The sequence below is a fragment of the Carcharodon carcharias genome, chromosome 1, assembly GCF_017639515.1.
Source record: "Carcharodon carcharias isolate sCarCar2 chromosome 1, sCarCar2.pri, whole genome shotgun sequence".
Classification (NCBI taxonomy): Eukaryota; Metazoa; Chordata; class Chondrichthyes; order Lamniformes; family Lamnidae; genus Carcharodon; species Carcharodon carcharias.
In genome coordinates this window covers 214,876,481-214,897,513 of record NC_054467.1, presented here as the reverse complement: position 1 = coordinate 214,897,513, position 21,033 = coordinate 214,876,481, and the positions used below count along the sequence as shown (strand labels likewise).

Here is a 21,033-nt window from a genome sequence, read left to right as displayed (position 1 = left end):
TTCTGCCCAAGCGGGTGGAAGGGAGAACGAGAGCCTGCGATAGGCTCCAGACTGCTGTCTGTTAGAGCCATCCCCCCCCTCCCCACCCTTAGGTTAGCAATTTAGGTTGAAGCAGGCGAAACGCGTCTCGGGCTGGCTCCAGCTGTCTAAACAGTCGACGTAGGAGGAGGACAGGTTCGGACATGGCGAGAACCGGCACTGGCCCGCCTGAGAGTTATCGGTGATCTTTGCAACCCGTGAGGCCTTAACATTTTTATCTTTCTTTTCATACATGTGTGCGTGCGTGTGTATATGGATGTGTGCATATAACATCTATACATGCATATATGTAGCAAAAAAAACCAAGCCAAAAGAAACAATTCCAATTTTTAATGGACTGAATGAACAACGCGTATAGATGTATAGCCAAAGAAGTATATACCATGAACCCGGAGATTACAATGGACAGCATTGGGAATCTGCATGGTGGAATAAGCCATGAGCAATCCACGGGCGATCTGATGAACAGTCACCAGCGGCAGGCCGTCTCAGCAGCTCACCGGGAACTGACGAGCAGATCTGCAATGGTCTCCAGCATGGCTTCGATCCTGGATGGGACTGGGGATTACCGTCCGGAGCTCTCTGTCCCTCTCCACCCGGCCATGAGCATGGCCTGCGAGTCTCCACCTGGAATGGGCATGAGCAGCACCTACACCACCCTGACCCCACTCCAGCCCCTGCCTCCCATCTCCACCGTGTCGGATAAGTTCCACCACCCTCACCACCATCACCACCACCATCACCATCACCACCACCAGCGTCTCGCAGGCAACGTGAGCGGGAGCTTCACCCTGATGCGGGATGAGAGGGGCTTGCCGGCCGCCATGAACAATCTCTACAGCCCGTACCACAAGGACATGTCCGGGATGACTCAAAACCTCTCCCCTCTGTCCAGCAACCCCCTGGGAAACGGCCTGGCTTCCATCCACAACAGTCACCAGGGTCTCCAGGGCTATGGCTCCAACGGCCACGACAAAATGCTGAGCCCAAACTTCGAAGCCCACACAGCCATGCTGGCCAGGGGCGAGCAGCACCTGTCCAGGGGGCTTGGAGCCCCATCGGCGGGCATGATGCCACATCTCAACGGCATGCATCACCACCACCACCACGGTCACTCAAGTCACCACCAATCTCACGGGCCCGTGCTGGCTTCCAGCCGGGATCGGCCTCCCTCCTCCTCGGGCTCGCAGGCGAACAGCTCGGCTCAGCTGGAAGAAATTAATACCAAAGAAGTAGCACAAAGAATCACGGCGGAACTCAAGCGCTACAGCATACCGCAGGCCATCTTCGCTCAGAGGGTGCTGTGCCGCTCACAGGGTACCCTCTCTGACCTTTTAAGGAACCCCAAACCTTGGAGTAAACTTAAATCGGGACGGGAGACCTTCAGGCGGATGTGGAAATGGCTGCAAGAACCTGAGTTCCAGAGAATGTCAGCCTTAAGGCTTGCAGGTAAGTCCGCCGAATAATGCACGCAGGTTGAGGTTGTGGAGCAAGGATTGCTCGTGTTACTGCTGTGTGATGGGGAAAGTAACAGTAAACGGTGCAGAGGAACCAAAAGTCGTTGCAGTTATTATTTGCTAGCTCTTATTACATCGACTAGGGATTATTGATTGGAACTGTCTTTCTTTGTGGTCAGCTGCAGCCGTTCCCAGGATTGAAGGAAGACCCGGGCACTGCTTTCCCATTACACCCACTGCAGGGCTCCTTTGAGGGCTCCTTGGTGCCATCTTCGCACAGTAGCTCTATAATAAGACAATTCAACATTCCCTCAATGAAAGGACACACCCACAACAGTAACGTGGAACAGCATCAACATCTGATTACCATTCAATTAACGTAATTTAAAAACCCACTTAAGGATCTAGTGTTCATTTTTTCTCTCTCTCTGCTTGATAAACATCTGTAGTTACACTATGCAAAATCGTAGGTGCTGCCGGCTTGTTCAACCCATGACAGAATCGGAACAGTTTCTCTCTCTCTTTCTCTGTCTCCTTTGTAACGCGGCAGCCTTTATTCCCGTTATTAACGTTATCTGTGGCCCCGCTCTAGAGATCTGGAAGGACTAAAATCAGACTATTGTTGTCTGCCCTTGCCCATGCCTCAGCTGTGCACTGGACTTAAGCGATTCAACCGGTTTATGTTAAGTCTGCAGCGCCCGGTTAGTTCTCAAACGCAATGGTATCTTCATCTACAACGCAGTTATCTTTGTGCTGAATTCTGCCACTGGTTTTGTTCTGTCTGAATAGGTAGAGCAAAGTGTAAAAGTCTAAATAATGTTTCACGTTTGCGAAGGTGCCCAGCGACTAACCTTTGAGCTCTTTTGCGTCTAATTAAACTAATAGCTAAGACAGTGCAGTGCGATAAGTAAACGATCGTTTTGTTGTGGTGGATCCCAACGATTTAGCACTGGACAAGATTCAGTGATTGACAATGTGATTGGGAAATAGGCGGCATTGCATCTCTGCCCTCTCGCGGCGGTGTCTGTCTCTCGAATCCGAGCTCATTCCTATTGTGTCTGTTCGAACGCAAAAAAAATGGTATTTGTCTGCAGTTAGGGAGTATTTAAAATAATATAATTAACATTCCTACCTTTAAAGGCCGGCCAAAGAATTGCCCTTCAAACCTTCCTTCACACCGTAGGCTCTGTTGTAGATATTTCCCTACAAAACAATTAAGTGAAAGCAACATTTGATCACATTGAGAGAGCATCCATCAAGAGAGCTAATTTTATTTCTATATATATATGTGGAAAATCACCTATATTAACTGATAAAATGTAACCATTCCGATCTATAGGTCTTAGAGACTCATCATTTAACCTTTGCACCTCAAAAGGACAATGGAAGGGACATTTATTACAGTGTCTAACTCGATTACATATCTTTATTTGACTACGTAACGTGATCGCACCCGTAAATATGTAGATTTTGAGGAGTTTTTTTGCGTTGGGACAATCAGTGATTCGTGGCTCTATTTCAATGAATTAGTTATCAGCATAGATTGGAGGGAAATGTACCTCAGGACTGTACGATATTTCGACTTAATTTTAATATACAAATATAAACTTTATGTTTTGTTTATTTGTGCGACAGTATTAACACCCATGTATTATATACAATGTTTTCATGCCGCTGCTGTCAGGGTCCGCTTAGACAAATCGGAGCCGATGTTGGATACCAAGGTCACGTGGTGTAATTGCTGTAATTACTTTTTCCAATTAAACTTGGCTTTACCCTGTATGTATTGAATAAACTATACCCTTCTACTGTAAGCCACAAAGCGGGTGCACGTTGTGTAGGTCTTACGTGGCTGCGTGCATTTCGCAAAAAATTTTGTCCCTACATTTATGCTTTAATTTATCGCATGATTTGCAGGAGGATTGGGAGGTCTTTTTGTTTGGCGGGGGAAGGGTAAGAAATTTGATCGCTTATTTCTGGGGTTGCAACAAATACGGAAAATAAGTCAATTATTTGAGACCTTTTAACATACCCTGTGAGATAAACATGTTGACATATTTGAGATGTCTGGGTGCTAAATTGACGGCATAACCCTACTGGAATTAAGTATATTCAATCCATATAGGTGATGAGCAGCGTGGGCCTGCCTGAATGATGCTGTAGCCATCAGTTTCTGAATCCTCCTGACCCGACAAGGTGGAAGAGACATTTTGAAAACTGCCTTAGAATAGCCACCCCGTCTATGGGTCTGGTTTGTTTACCTGTCAAATTATGTTCGCGTCTACATTTTCGGCAAAAGCTAACAATGTATGAATGCTAAACCAAAACAAAAATCAAGACCCAAAACAAAGCCACACAGTAGGCCTGACAGAAAAAAAGTAATGATATTGTAACTTGGTATTTTCATTGAATGCAGTTGATGCTGTTATCCAGGAGTTTCACTCCACATCCCTCAAGTTGGCGATCAATTCTGATTTGAGTAATTAAACTGCTTTTGCTCAGCTGATTTGGTATTTACAAACAGAGTGCAAAAATAAAAAAAAACAACTTTGGCAATAATACATTTTAAAATAATCTATTTTATATAAATCAACCCATCGTGGCGAGCTGCGTTCATTACCATATTGTTGCTGCAGAATAATGACTTCAGATGCTCCTGCCGCACACGCTGCAGCACGGCTCGCAATGTACATATCCTTACAACACTTTATTAACTCCGGACGAACGCAGATCAGGAGATTAAAAAGACCAGAGGGACAACAGCATTTTACCCAGCCATTTGAGGGGCGAATATAGTTTGAGTTTTACGTGGAGGTCTCCTCTGAACGATGTTGCTAATTTTTGAAACATTTAAAAGATGTATATTTAAAAAAAGTGCAGTAGCCGGGTTCTCTTATTTAAAATTTTATCTGAAGATATAAAATGCTTACTGACAGTGCTTTGAAAAGCAGCCCAGAAGCCGCAGTTATGAATTATTAATGAAAATCTCTGCATGACCGGTTGCTAGCTGCAACGTCACCCTTGGTTTTAACCAGGCAAAAATCTGGGCACTCATTCACCGCTGGAGCTGATAGCCTTGTCAACCAGTATCTTTCTCTCTGGCGACGGCTTCATAAATGATTTATACTTAGAACGCCTACTGTGGGAGAATGATAAACAAAAAAAAATGGGGTTGTTTCTGAAGTAAGGATATGCAAGAGAGTCTTAACGCCGAATACCATCCGAAAAAAAAACACAATAAATTCGCAGCAACACCGCCACCAGCGTGTTTCTGTTAAGCCCGTGGCTTTACTTCGTTGTTGGTGTTGCAATTGGCAAATTAATAATTGAAACTCTCCCGCTCCTGATGTTTGCCTCTGGCAGCCCCTTGTGTGAGAAAGTAACATCTTCCTAATGTAAGAGGATTCCTGGGAGCACTCAGGGCAAAAGATATATTGGGGAGGGGGTGGGGGTGGGGGTGGAAGGGGGGAGATGGAGGGAAAGAAATGGAACCGTGGTATTTATTTTTATCACAGAATTTCAATAATGTGGTTATGTCACTATATAAAAAAAATCTGTGTCTATGGACGTGGATCGATGAGGATAATCTTTAGAAGATTAAAAGGGCATTAATGCTGGCAACAATAACACAAACCTGAGGACCCGGTTAGACATTGATTTGGAACCTGATCCGGCGTTGTTCCAGTAAAGCTGCCATGGTCTTCCTGGCATTGTCGTCCACATTATATTCCCTTTGTCTCCTGATAGTTTTAACTCCCTCCTCGCTCCCATTTTAAAGACATTTCGTTTGCACAGCCAATGACAACGATGGCTAAAGTGTTTTTTTTAACTGTAGTACTATATTTTAGTATCGATTTTTTTTGTGTTGTTTTGTATTAGGACCAAAGGTGTAGGACCACAGTGTTACTGTGCACTTCGCTGATGTTGGTGGTTAGCGATTTAAAGGATCTCACTTAAACATTCCTAAAGCAAGATTGTTAGCATGCAACACACTAATAACACAGAAAATTGGTTTTTATTAAAAGCAAAAAGTCCTTGAATCATTCTACCTGATGATTTCTTTCTTTTGCAAGGCTAAATTGAGATTATCAAGAGTCGAGAATGATAATGACACGTGACCTCAGCTACAGTTTTGGGCTTTAACCTAAGTTAATTAAAGTTAGAATCAATAATCCAGGCAAACCAACCCAGCCAAGAAGACTATTTACTGGCTTTCCGTCTGACATTAATATACAAACATTTTAAAATAAAACCTTAGCTAGGTGGAAAACTTAGAATGCATGTCAGAGGATCCGTGTTAAGTGACAGGGACCCAATTAGCACAGCAAATTGCAATTCAGGGGGACAGCTGGTATATGGCTAGCTCGCTGGCAGGGCGTTTGGTTAAACGCTTCGGCGCGATGCAGATTGCATTCCAACACCTTGATTAAATGCAGCTTTCAGTATGTCTCTGATGCAGTCAGTTTAAATTTTTTTGCATTTCGGCATTAATTAGACACTTCTGGGATTCCGAAATATGTGCCATTAGGAACTAACGGCAATGTAAAAAGAGATTATGCCCCAGTAGGGGATGGGTCAGGCTGTCCTCTCATCACCGTGTAATTCTGAAGACAGTTAGTTTCAAATGCTGTTGAATATCAATATCATTTAACAATGGTGCAGAAATCTCAGCGAAGGCTTGAGTGCGTCTTTCTGATTACTTGACTGTCAGGTTCGAAATTTAAGAAAAGTGCATTATTTTGACTTGAATAGTATTTATTTTAGCAACCCATTTAATACAAACCGTATAGTACTTGACCGTCACAGATTCCCTGTCGGTTATTTTAGCTTTCTCTAGATTCTATTTATAGTTGCCATATCTGTAACCCCAAGTTTGGAAAATATAATCAATTGTTTCATGTTTGTCATATTTGCATCTGTTTAAAATAACCTTGTTCGAAATATGTATAGCTTGCATATTTCGTTGGCAACACAAAGGTAGATTTCCTGAACTAAGCTGCTGCTTCCCACCGCTGAACGGGCGCTGTGTTCATTTATAATTTTTTGAAGTTCTTTATGACCTTTAAAACCATCTCCTTCTATACCGATATATATTAAATTGCCATGAAATGTCAGTAATTGTTTTGTATATGCTTCGGAAATCCACAAAAACATTTAAAAACATGTACATAGGGACCACGTTTTAGAACATTACTTACATTTTCGAATCATACAGCTAAGGCTTAATTTGCAAACATATCTGTTCAGATGCAGAGCAGATTTCTCTTTTTACAAAGATTTTTCTTGCTGCAGCCTTTGATGTTATTTAAGGAAATGCTCGGCACTTTAAGCAGAGTGGAGCGATGTCAAACGTTATACATGTGGGCTATGCATTATATATAAATTTTAATAGCATAATTATATATCGATATTTGTTGTTCTCCTGGGATCTTTCCTTATCACAGGGACATGTAACACAATCAGAGAAAACAGCTAAGTGTAAGTGTATTATAGATGGTCCCGGTATTGTGTCAGTTTCTTAACTCTGGTCCAACAGGGCTGCACAGCTTGACTTACATAGATTGTGGCCTGGCCCTGTTCATGCGCAAGGAGAGATGATTAAAATATATTCCTAAAGAAATACTTCTACTTAAAAAAAAGTTCAGTGGAGTTCAGAAGTATAGAGGTGGAGTCAAGCCCTTAATCACATTACGTTAACATCACAATCTTTGCATCGAGGTGATTTAAGATAGTGCGCCTCCTCATGTAGACTTCAGTTCTATCCTTGACATTGAAGATATTCCGTGATAAAGATCAGCCCCTGTTTATCCTGACAAATTCGACAATCTTTTCAGGATTGATTTTTGTCGCAAACAAGTTTTTTTTTTAAAATGTTCTCTTCCCCAGGATCCTGTTGGAATAAATTGTGTGGTTTCCTGTCCAAATACTTATCTTTATTTTTTTAATTTCGAAATTGCTGGCGAAACGTGCTTCCGAATATCAATTCTCTTTGGCTTTATTGGACGGAGCTCCGAGTTCTTCTGTTTTTTTCCCTTTCCAAGATCGCTATCACAAAGGACTTTGCTCTCTCAGACCGCGGGTTAGTGCAAACAAGCCTTTGTTTTATCTGTGATATTGGTGACTTGCTGACATCGATTTTCATTTTGTCACAACCCGAGTGAAAAACAATGGAGAAGTCGCTCAGTGAAACTCCCCATTTGAGGTTTCATCAGCGACGACATTCATTTGATATAGGAATAGGGAAAACCTTCGCCATCGATCGCATTGATCCAGCCTTTCCCTTTAAGGAAACCGCACGTTTAAAGAAGCTCTTGCATAGATTTACTGTTTACCCGGATGTTGTTCTTTTTAATACAGTATTGTCATTCGATTTGTTATTACTGGGAAACACCTAAAGCAAGTGTTCCACAAGCAGGAGGCACAGGCAGAGGGGCGTCAAGGGACTTTCAGAATAGGGCAATTCACCAAGATAGCCGACAGTGGAGCATTCTTATTATTGTGTGATTTTGCTTTACAATAATTCTACATGCATTGTAGATTCTAGACGTGTTACAAGTCGTCTACTGCGTAGGTCAGTTGAAATCAATATGTGTTATAGGCAAAACAGCCTTTCTGTAATGCACAGTGCATATATAGTGCAATCTTAAAATAATAATCTTAAAAATTATTCAGTCACTTTATTCATACTTGCTGTATAGTTACAGACAGGATAAACCTCTTTACATGCTATCAGCTAGTTAACATCCATACATTATGATGGAACATTATGTTATTGTATCATTTCCTATATGTAACATGCTAGCTTATGTTGTATATTTTACGCATTCACACGCACTTTTCTATTATTTACCGTACATTCCAAAGAAAATATATTTTGGTAAATGAATAATGGAAATGCATCATTTAATTACTTTTATTCACTTTGAACTTATCTCCGTGACCGCTTGTTGAGGGAGATTTATCAAGCGAATAATTTAGAACTTAAAGCGGCGAAACAGTCAACAAATAAATCAAAACAAAAAGGGAACACTGGCATTTGTTAATTTTTGTCAGCAAACTTTAACGTCGTGCCCTTTATAAATTGCGTATTGCTATTTGTTTAGATCAAATCTTAGGCATAATTTTATAATTATTTCTGTTTGCAAAATATATCCCAATAAAAAGTGGTGGGACATTGTGGGAAAGTCATTTACCCAGCCTAAAACATGTAAGTATGAATGGCCGTATCATGCCTGACGCTGGTTGCTTTAAAGTTAAACCAGATGAAAGAGTTTAATGTAAACACAAATGTGTCATCGGTTTATGGGTCCTGTTCTGTTTTGCATTTGTTCCACTTATTGACATAAGTATGAGGGTCAGAAAGTTCCGTGTCGCCAGCGCAAGTTTGACTTGAATTATAAATATTTTCAATCCTAGACCATTAAAAAGAGCGAGAGAGAGAGAGAGAGAGGAGGGGGAGAGAAGGGGGTGGGGGCGTTTGTGATTATTCCAGCCTGCTGTTTAACTTTACAGGTAATTAGAAGCCACTATTGATTTTTTCATTTCTAATCCTAATGGGATGCGTGGTTTTGTAATCCATGTCTTCTGAGCTCACGTTTGGTTAAAAAGTTATGTAACAGCAAAACGAAATTGAAACACCACCCCATATAATAGCGCGTTTTAATGAGATAATCGAGCAAGGCAAAACATATCTTGCGAATATATATAAAGACAAGAGATGAAGAAAACACCAGAGAACTCGGACAGACAGATTGAACCGACGCAGATGAACAGAAAGGGCATGTCACCGATGGATTTAGAGAGATGGACAGAGAAACTAAACTGAGCTAGCTAGGCCTAAGCGGTCTGACAAAAAGTAACGTTTTTTTACATACCTAGGGCAGGGACACAAGGTATCGAATTGCAACCCTGTTCATTTACCACAGGATTTTAAAAAAAAAATAGCTTGGTATTTTGCACTTCAGAAGAAAACGTGCTGAGGATGGAATAACATAACAGGCATTATATATTTGTAACTTTTTAAAATTTAGCGTATTAATTATACCTGTAAACGGCATTTTTATTGCAATGACGTAATCAGTGCATTTTCTACGTCGCCTGTCCTAGCGCTTTGTAGTAGCGTTCTCACAAACAACCTCACCAAACTGACAGAAACTTGCCAGCTAATAACGTCACAATGAGAAGCTATTTTGTTGTTTAATCTGAAATAGGTGTATTTGAGTGGAAATGCGGTCATCACTCCTTCCAACTGCATCGCAGGCTAAGCGTTACCACTCCTATAGCAGTGTATCTGAGCACAAATACCCTATCCAAATATGCTTAGGCCGAGGAGCGCATAAAAGGTGAAAAAGTACCTAGAAATTAAAACGGTTAATGATCATTGTTTTGTAAATGCTGTGGCTTGTTGGAAGGTGTGAGACTTAATGTCATAGGCCTGAGCTCCTTCTGTCTACGATTAAAGCTTCTTTATTCAAGATCTAACTTTTTAACTAAACAGTCCACCGAAAGGATAAGTAAACATTCTGTCGAAGGGTCATGAGGACTCGAAACGTCAACTCTTTTCTTCTCCGCCGATGCTGCCAGACCTGCTGAGTTTTTCCAGGTAATTCTGTTTTTGTTTTGGATTTCCAGCATCCGCAGTTTTTTGTTTTTATCTAAGTAAACATTGCATCGTTTTGCTGAATTTCGAGATTGAACGACATTTGAATTTTTAAAAATTCAATTTGAGGAACATTGTGCCAGTTAATGGGTTTATTAGTCTTCTATTGAGTTCAAAGGGGCAAGGTTCATTGTTGGTACAGGTTAATTGATTTCCATGGATGCAAATTGTTGGAGAAATTGTAGGGATTAGTATTTTCATACCGTGATATGATTGGGGAAAATGTTGCAGGATGTTTCCTCTTGTGGGAGAATCGAGAACTAGGGGTCACAGTTTAAAAACAAAGGGGTCGCTCATTTAAGGCAGCGATGATTTTTTTCTCTCTCTGAGGCTTGTGAGTCTTTGGAACCCTCTCTTTCAAAAGGAAGCAGAGCCTTTGAATGTTTCCAAGGCAGAGCTAGATAGATTCTTGATAAACAAGGGGGTGAAAGGTTATCGGGAGTGGGCAAGAGGTCACATCAGATCAGCCATGATCGTACCGAATGACGGAGCAGGCTCGAAGGGCCGAGTGCCCTACTCCTGCTCCTAATTCAATATTTTCGTATGTTTGTTCGTATTTGCAGATTGTTTTAAACCGCGTTGCCTTTCGCATTTTTCGCTGTAGTGCACGGGGGGAGGGGGGGGGGGGGGCGGGGTGGGGTGGTGGAGAGTACAGATTTTAGGCCCGGTTAAGGAGCAAGATGAATTAATCGCCACATCTGAGGTTATAATTAGCGTTTAAATAGCGTCATCAAATTGATTTTTTGACTGTTGAGTCTCACTAAGAAATTTGTGCTTGCTACCCATACTACGCAGTGTTAGATCATCGACACGTGTTCGTGCTGCTTTACTGCAGTCACCGTGTTACAATGTATTAATGAGTATTTAAAAACACATGTAATCTGAAATAGAGGGATGGCAATAGCAGAATGCTGCATTTCCTAATAGGAATTTTGTATTTGAGTGAAACTGTTCAAAATATATAGAAAACCTAAGTAAATACCTTCAAAATCATATGTAATGCAATAATATAATTGGGGAAAATGTTGCATGTTTAACTTTACCTGCCAAACAAATAATACAGGGAACAGGGAAGTGGATTTTTTTTTTAAAAAAAGCGAGATCATCTGTATGGCTGTAGAGTTTGTTTCAAAGTTTCGGCTATTCCGATAGCATTTTGAGCCCAACCTTAATGGGCGCGACAGTTACAAATATTTGTGATTAATTTGTTTCGGTCGATTTAAAAGACATTTGTAAATACATGTTGTCATTGGCGTGGAACTGAATAACCGGTATATCTTTCCGGGAAAGGCAACGATGGGGGGTCGGGGGGAGGTGGGCGGTGGGGAAGGTTCAATTGCAAAAATTGCGAAATAACTTTCACGTAGATAATGTGTGACCTCCCTACAAGGTTTTCAACCATTAGCTGTTAGTTAATACCTGATAGTCAGCGCTAATGTGTGCAGGGCATTGTGCCTGCCCTGGTCAGTGTCAGGACTTAATATGACTAGAGTCTCGACTGAGAAATAAAGAGTAGCAAACTATTTTTAATGTCATATTTATTAATATGCTCACGCGTTAAGTATGAGTAAAAGTAAAACTCATGCCCGATATGTGAAGAGCTCGTGTGTGACAGCTAAAGCGTATAATTAATCGACTGGCTGATTGATTAACTGTTTAATTCGATGGCGTAACACGAGCTATCTTTTTATTAGCGCTCTTGTTAATGCTGCTTGTTGACATGACTGACTGGTTTGTTTTCGAAACTGTTTACATGCGGCTGGCTTTTATTTCGTTCGGGTTCGGATCTTTGAATCAGGCAAACGATCACCAACATTTAATGTCGTTTTAAACCAGGGTCTTCTCGGTGAAGCGGCGCAGCATATTTAAGTTGTTGGCGCGCTTGTTTGCCTCCACCAAAGGCAGCAACTTACCGCATGGACCAAGAGCAGGGTCAGAGCCCAGCTCTGACATTTGTTTTCCCCGGAGTGAATTGTCCAGGTTACCAGCATCAAGTTAAAACGTGCGGTGTTTCATACAAATAAAACAGCTTGAAGCCTCAGGATCGGCGGCCAGAGAGCATTGAGGAGATGATGTTGGAAGTTCCCATCCTTATAACCAATACTTACCACTTCCAGTTGGATTCTGTGTGCATTTTTTCCTGGTTACCCGTCGCATTCAGCAATGGGACTGACATTCTGTTTGAAACACGTTGCTTGCTACTGTCCTCGTCCTTTACCTATTATTTGTATCAATTATGTTCATTTGGGAGAGCAGAAATCGCAACGACTTTTTACTGCTCGACAATCATATTCTCCAGAATCCAGCATGAAGGATCTTTGAAATTATCTCATATTTAATTCCACTCTTAAATATCTACTGAAATGGATCGGTTTTGTGTGCGTGCGAAAACGATAGACTTAGATAATTGTCACGGCTAAACTGGGGAATGACAATGAGCAGCTTAGCTATAGAGGCCAAGCCGATTCTCGTTTTCACCTCTGATCTGTGCTCGGTTCGCTATTTCTCAGCTGAGATCGCGGCAGTGATGCTGCCGTTGACTTCAATGCCTTTGTGTTCGAAGGGGGGGGTGGGGGTGTGGTGGGTGGGAGGATCGGCCAGAGTTTCCGTCCTTCATCCCTATCCCGCGCCCTTTTGCTGGCCGTGTGTATGTTTGGTAGGGAGAGAATGTAACTCAACTGTGATGCCACCCTATGTGGGCTATCTGCAGGCTCAAACATGAAAATGGAGGTACCAGAGGGCGCCTGACATCAGGACACCGTTCCCAAATCAGGAATCACTGCATTGAGAAGAGGAGGAGGAGAGCGGAGAGAAAAAAAAGACGAGAAAGGAGATTTTTTTTCTCTTTAAAACGCACAATTGACTGAAGACACGGAGCTGTCGTATTTTATTAGTTCCCGTTTGTTGTCCACGATAGTCAGCTTGTGAAAGAACTTGTGTTCATTAACTAGTTGAATGTTGATAAGTAGCACACATAACCTACAGAGAGCCCCTGCTTTTATTTCCTATTGTCACGGCAGCTTAGTCTGTCAGTGGTGGTAGTAGCTGATTTTTGAGGCCCGTCTGTGTTGAATATTAAGTACCTCTAATGTTTACTCGCTGTCATCCAATCATGTTAAGAAAAACTTATTCACCAATTGCAGTTCCGCCATCAACCATCTTTACTCATTGAGTTGATCAATAACCAGGAACCGATAACCATATTGATTAGTTGACTAGTGTTGACATTCTTCATGTATGTATACTGATATAATTCTTTTTAGTTAATCATATTCTTAAACAATTATATTGTCTAAATGCAATGCATCTACAACTATTGAAATTCAGTTCAGTCCAGATTTGAGTAAAGCAATAAAATTAGACGCCGTTCAATGCTGCTAGTTAATAGGGAGGGTGGCTTTCAATGGCTCCACACGGTCTGGGCATCCAAAACAGGGCCTTGGCGCTGTGACTCCACTTGTCCACAGTAGCACCAATTGCAATCTATGCCAGCAAGACATAGAACAGCAAGGTGCCACTAAGTCGTCTTTCGCCAGCGTCGCCTACATAAGACCCTGGGCATTACTTAGAGGGACAGCATTACCAATGGAGAGACGTGTTACAGGGGATTGGCCAGAGGTGTCTCTGGGACATCATGACGGAGAGACCACTGAGGCCAGCAGGACGCACTTTGCCTCCCGGACATAGGCTGGCAGTAGAATGGACACCACCAGAGGGAAGAAGAAGACTGGACTGACCAAAGAAAACCTGGCGAAGTACATTTAAGGAGGAGCTTCAAGGAGGGGACATCACCTGGGCTGGAGGGAAGGAGGTTGCCATGGACCCTGTGGTGGGTCCTTGTTGCCCATTGTACCGCATGGGACCGGAAGAACTAAGTCTAAGTCAATGCTAATAGAGGCCACGCGGCCATGACGATGATTTTCATCTGTATTATTCATGGGTGGTTAGGAATTCAAATCCCGCTCTGTGTTTGTGTGTTTAATGCCCTCCCAGTTTCGTGCTTTATTAGTAAGGCCTATAAGATATCATGCGGCCCTTCGAACTTGGGTTGATTATTCACTATGTTTGTCAATCATTAATGTAGAATAATGTTTTGTAGTTATTCTACAGTGTGCCTGCGATCAGTTTCACTTGCACAGTACTGCTGCAGCTGGATGCAGCACTGACACTGAGAATTGTGTGTACAACGCTGCCATCTCCTGGCAACCATAGACCCTTGACACATGGTAATAAAATGTTACATTTTAACGTTGAAAATCAATAGTAATTACGTTTCCTGGAAGCTCCGCAGATATTGTATTTAGCATACAGCGCGGAAGATATATGTAATATTAACAGTTTAAGAAAAAGGAAGCGATAAAACGAACAATTGCATCCAATTACAGAGGTCGGTTCAGCACCGCGGACAGGTCCAAGAGGAGCGCCGGTCCCTGGAAAATAGTCTTTTTCCCAGGATGCTGTAAAATGGCATTTGTTAAGACGGTGGTGATGGCATCTTGGTTGTGCATCGCTTCATAAGATAGTCTGCTCTCTTGTGTATTGTGTTTTATTTTCGTTAAAGTGAATTGGAATAGATGCACAAAGACCCTTCAAAACGAAGTAAAACGATTTGATTCCCACTATTTTCTTCATACCATTGGTGAAGGCGCTAAGCAATGCTGGAATATCCTCGTTCATTCTGCCCTCGTAAACCTTGTCAATGTGCGCCCTTGGGTCATTGGACGACGCCACCGCAGAAGATAAGCCTTACTCTCTGCAAACCCTCCCAGCAGAAAAAGAAAAGGCGAATTACTTCACCCATTCCAAACCCAAGATCAGCTGTAAAGTCTCTGAAGCTGATCCGGATCAGACTCCAGATCCAGCCTAAGAACCTCCCTGTTTTTCTTTCTCCTCTCTCGGGATGCTACATTGCTGGAGGGCGGTAGGATGTGCATAGTTAGGATGCTCCAGCTATTAAGCCTCGCCAGGAGACTTGGTGGACCAGCTGGCCTTTTCCCGCCTGTTATTTTCCTAGGTTTCCTACATGGTTTTCCCATACACAGCAATGTGCAATCTCAGCAGATGGGAGAGAGCATTGTCCACATATGGAAACTTCCTAGTAACTCTGGCATACAGTCAGTGACTGGCAGACTGCAGGCCAATTAAACTTTTGTTCACAGAGAAAAGTCATCTGAAAAATTGTTGGGTAAGGAGATTTGATCCACTGACTCATGGATTTTTAAAAATTCTTTCATGGGACGTGGGCATCGCTGGCCAGGCCAGCAATTTTTATTGTACATCCCTAATTGCCCTTGATTGAAAATAATGGTCTGAATCTTACAAGAAGTGATGACAGTAAAGTTGTCAACATTTGGCATCATTACTCCTCTGAAGCTGGCAGCAGCTTCTGGGGTCACACTTGTCACTTACACTGACAGCAACTTCTTCATTTATCTATGTTTCTTAATAGGATATACTATTGAAGTAACTGCAGATTGCAATCAACTAGGCATCACTGAACCGACGAGAGCTTCTACATTTAAGCCATTTCTCCCCATAAAAACTCTTGAACAGGTGACACCTTGTTGAATGTGTGTAACTGGTTTTAACAATATATCAAATTCATAATTACACCTGGTCAACCTCTCTAGCCCTGAAAAAACTAATTTTATATTTGTATCCATTGTGATAAAAAATCCAAATTTATCTTTAAAAATGAAGTTTGTTTACAATAGTCTATCTTCTATCTTAATCCCAAGTGAAAGTCCCAATCATTATTTCACATTATGTAAAATGATTTTAAAAAGTGAAGGATAATCAATACACCTGTCTTGTTTGCTGTCTGTGATTGGCTGTTTACCCTATTTGATGACATCACTGTTGCTGGCTGCCTGGAAATTCCCTTGACTTGGCCCCAGTTCAAACTCATGTCAGGAAAGGGGAAATTCATGGAGACTGCTAAATCTTTGTGAGCAGCATCATTCGAGCAATGAGCACTGAAGACTCATCACTGACTGAAAAATGTAGTCCACCAGAACTAGTCAGGTGTGGGAGGCAGGTAGGGAGTGGGTTGGAGCTAGCCATATTTCCTGATTACAGTAGCTATCTAGTGATTCTTGGAAATCATGCATGTTGGGCATCAGGGGAAAAGAGGATTGAACTGGTAAACAAATCATCAAAAAGCCTGCCAGTGTTAATGTTTACACATTAATAATAGTCAATGGTCAGGGTATCAGAGGACACTCAAAATCTTTAGAACATGTCCTCAAGCATGACTGAGAATTTTAAAGGGGGAAGGGGAAGAAAATAAATAAAGGACTAAGACAAAATACACAAGGAATGATTGTGTATTAATCATTACACAAATTTATTACAGTACTTAGGTTTTACATTTGTGTTTTGTAATCGAATGGTTAGAACACTGGTTAACAAAATAAATGCCTTGGTAATTTCCACATTTATTGCCATTAGTTGATTTCCATGCCCCCCCCCCCCCCCCCCACCCCCCCCCCCCCACCCCCACCCCCACCCCCAACCCACTTGCCTTCCCAAAACGCATTGAAAAATTCTAAACCTCAGATAAATCAATGGGATATTTTAAAGAAGATTCACAATTTGACAAACAAACTAGGATAAAGTCAGTCCATTTCTATAAATTCTCAATGTTATTCTTTTTTTCCAGCGTGTAAACGCAAAGAACAAGAACAGAACAAAGAGAAGAGCAATACACCAAAGAAGCCACGGCTAGTTTTCACTGACCTCCAACGCCGAACTCTTTTTGCCATTTTCAAGGAAAACAAACGCCCTTCCAAGGAGATGCAGCTCACGATCTCGCAACAACTCGGTCTGGAGTTGACCACCGTCAGTAATTTCTTTATGAACGCCCGGAGGCGAAGCTTGGACAAATGGCAGGACGAAGCCATGTCGAGCCCAGGGGCTTCATCGTCGACCTCAAGCACTTGTACCAAAGCATGATTGAGGACAGTGCACCTGAACAGGGCACAACTCAACACCCTTTTTTTTTTGCTTTTTGAAGAGGCTGTTCAGTGGTGAGTGCATAAGCACAATCTTGATCAACACATTCTGTAAGAAAGAGATGGCACATATTTCTTAATGTGTCTGACTTAAGATTTCCCCTTAAATCATTTGAGTCCTTGCTGTAAACTGACAACGAAGCTGAGAGTCTATTTGGTGAATTTTCAGAGGCCATCAGGCACGGCACAACAAGCTATGTTGCTGAGCAATAATATGTCTAGTGCTTTGCCTGAAGAGTTTTAACTGTGATAAAATAATCAGAAGGTTGTGAGTTGGTTCAGTTATCAGTTTCTGGCAATGTTACACAGTGATTTTTGATGTGATAAAACTGGCACAGACACTGAAGGTAAGTGATGCCCATTTTGAATATATTTTTAAAGGAGCCTCAATAGAATTATTGGAGAACATTTGTACAATCATGCTATCTCATCACTAACCAGGCTGTTTAAGAATGGGCTGTTAGTGGTAAGTATGCAAGCACAAAATATCAAAGTCATTTTCGGAGACTTTCAGTCCACCATTCCCACAACACAACATGAATCTTGAATGATGCTGGTAAATGTGCCCTCATTGCTATATTCCCCCATTGGGCGGAGCTGTTAGTGGTGGGAATGCAAGCACAATCTTCAAGCACATTCCTTCTAATCATCAAATTCCTGAGATTTTGTATACCCAATCATGTGGTCTGCTTTCATTTTGTTTTCAGAAGATATCAGGGCCATTAGGTTGTGAAGGCAGCTGTTTGCTGCAGGAAAAGTAAATATTGTTTGTCTTTATAGCTGTAGATTACTATGCATCCATTCTATTCTATACTTATATTCTATTTTTGTCCGACTCTGGTTTACTACTGCAAACGTACTGAGTAGCCCGTGTAAAGGGGGCTGTCCATGGTGAGTGCGGAAGCACAAACATTAAATAGCTTTATTTTTCCTAAAACTCGACATCATCGCCCCTTCTTCCAACATGTGCACATTCACCACTGAACGGGCCCTTTAAGAACACCATTGATGTGTTCAAAGGCAAGCCAAAGGCTTTAAAGACTCTCGTGAAGACACTTGATACTTTTCTTTTCTATTTATTATTAAATCGAAACCAAAGAAACTTTTTTCTGCACCTAATTGTTCTGCAACAAACTTTTAAACAAAAGAAGCACGTCAGGAAACAACGTACGCACTGTGTTTCAATGGTTGTCTTAGTCGTTTTGGGAAGCAGAGTTACGAAAGGGTTAACAAGAAAAATAGCAACAACAAGGGAGCAATGCCACAGATCATTGCTGCTTCATTTAATGACACTCGCCGCCTCTTAAAGTTGAATATTGTCTTTAACGTGTGCCTATGCAGTTTTTCAGAAACGTTGTACAGAACAACAGAAAACCTCTTCCGCTTCAACCAAAGTCAGCTTCACAGAGACATGGATCTGTTTGTAGTTTTTATGCATTACAGTTGAGTGCTGTTCGCACAATAGGCCTGTCTTTCAATGTTCGTCTTATTGAGAGAGGGAAGTACCCACTCGGTTTCACAAGTTCCTCCTAATTAGCAATTTCAATGGAACAGGATACCAACCAATGGATCCAAATGACTCCAAGCACAAGATGTAAAGGTGAAGATTAAACACCTCTACCAAAGATAGTGACCCATTCCCATATCTCAGTAAAGGTAACTAAATATGGGAGGGTTTTTTTTTTAAACTGAATTTTGCATTACATTAGTTACTAAACTTTACCGTGACATCTAATCTCAGCCATATATATTTAGCAAGTATTCAACATTAGCTAATGGTTCTACTCAAGTATCAATTTGGATAATTTAAGTGAAATATAGCTTTAATTTATAATTTTGATGATTTAATCTCTTGTAAATTAATGCATTTCATACAATATTAATATATTCCAAATTATTTGACTTGTGTTGTTTATCTTGTTTAATATTTATAATTTTTACTTTGAAATGTTTACATGATAATTATTTATTTTAAAGCTTTAGATTCAATTGATCCTCAGATTTTAAAAAGTTCACACTTCATCTTAAGCACAAAAGAACCCCCTGGTTATGTTTGTTGATGAATTTAGTAAATGACTACAACAGATAATACATCAATTGTATTTTAACCTAAATATCCTATGAGTTTCTTATTCATTGATAGACATTTAGCTCAGCGTCTTGTGCATGGAGTCCATGCGCACGTCCAAGACGAGTTCAACTTTGAAGAATATCAGGAGTCTACGATAATTTTGCAACAAGAAGACAGTGCAGTATTGGCATACTGTAGTTCAGTAGCTTTATCCAGGCATGTGGAAGCTTTTATCCTTAAACAAAGCTATATCCAAAGAAACCAAACTGATCGGACCAGCAAACTGAAGGTTGACCCCGCAGAGAGAATGACAGTACTTTCCCTGTGTGGCCATTATTGTTTTTTTTACCAACTCAGCTATTAGAAATATGCCGTATTGAGGTAACAAGTTCAGACAATTGACAGTAATGTTTTCATTGCAAGTCACAATACCCATAGGCCGTCTAAGTGATTTAATTAACAAAAGTTGATTTCTAAACAAGTGAGTAATTTTTAAAGTGCTTTTGACTGTAGTTTAGAAACCAAAAAGCTTCATCAGCTTTATTATTATTTGTATTATTCTTGCTATTTATTGTGAAGTATATATTTAAATGGTGATTTTTCTCTTATTTATCAAATACTACAAACGTATTTAAAATGAAAGGTGCAGTGCTTCAGAAGGCTTTTAATCATATTGTCTGCTTTTTTAAAAATAAAGTAGCAAAGGTTAATTCTTTTAACTTTTTTTGTATTTTATTAGAAAAAATGCAAATTACCATTGGGAGTAAAATTGCACATGCATTGATTCACATGTAACACAACTCCAATTCTGTATTCTGTAAAATTGCTAGAAAAGATTTAGATTTTCAAAATTCTATTAATAAGCATCCTGTTATAGTTACACATTATACTTTTTGTGCAAAAACTACCTGAGCCAATATCCCAAAATGTTTTTTCATTATCAAGTTTTAGATTTTAGCGCCTTTGAGCACTGCAACTTTTATTCTCAATTTCAATGCCAAAGAATTATCCCACTATAAGCACTGAAAGATATCCCTTCAGTCTTATTATTAATAACATGGACGAGCAATGATTTTAGATGGAACCATACAGCATGTACTGATGGGAACGTGAATACACAACAAAAAATACTTTAATGATCTTTCCACCATTGTTTAGCCCTGTGTCCAAATGGCTTTAGATAGCTTCTTTCGATTGCGGAGAAGTCTTTAGCGTTAGTGACAAGAGACAGAAAAAAAACCCTGAACTCGCTGCTTCCAGGTATGAACTATGTGTAAAAGCTCTTTCTATTTCTAGTGAGAACCAAAGAGGCTACCTCACTGAATTTTTCCATTTGTAATTTTAATCGCTTCGATGATACCAAAGATACCAAAGATTTCTTTCTCTGCACGGCCTGCGTTTTGCTCCTGCTCAAGTATAGAGTGTCTCTTAAATACAGCTGCAACTCAGATACCCCAAAGATCTAAATGGTGGTTTGCACTCATTCTGAATGTGTGTTTTTTCTGTGCTGTAAAAAGATAATTTCCTCATTAGAATCCATCATCAAGAGACCAAATATAACATGTCCATTCAATGTATCAGTAAACAGTAATTCTTGTACTTACCGTCAATATTTTTTCAAAAAAAGCTAATGTCACCAGCACTTTGCTGTATTGTGTTTATTATAAATGTAGATGCAAAGTATGCAGCAGTTTTGATTGGAATTTATGTAAAATAATTTATATTTCTCTCTATGGAAATGCTGTTTTACCGATTTCTGTACTTTCTAAATCAAAATGAGTAAATCTTCCAAAA

General features: G+C 40.7%; 1 protein-coding gene across 1 annotated transcript; it reads left to right on the top strand.

The window, feature by feature from the left end:
* Positions 1 to 392: 392 nt before the first annotated feature.
* onecut2 (one cut homeobox 2) lies at positions 393 to 17,109 on the top strand. The gene is made up of 2 exons (XM_041196428.1): positions 393 to 1,488; positions 16,817 to 17,109. The coding sequence occupies exons 1-2, from the start codon at positions 423 to 425 to the stop codon at positions 17,107 to 17,109; spliced, it is 1,359 nt and encodes a 452-aa protein (XP_041052362.1). The 5' UTR covers positions 393 to 422.
* Positions 17,110 to 21,033: the final 3,924 nt, after the last annotated feature.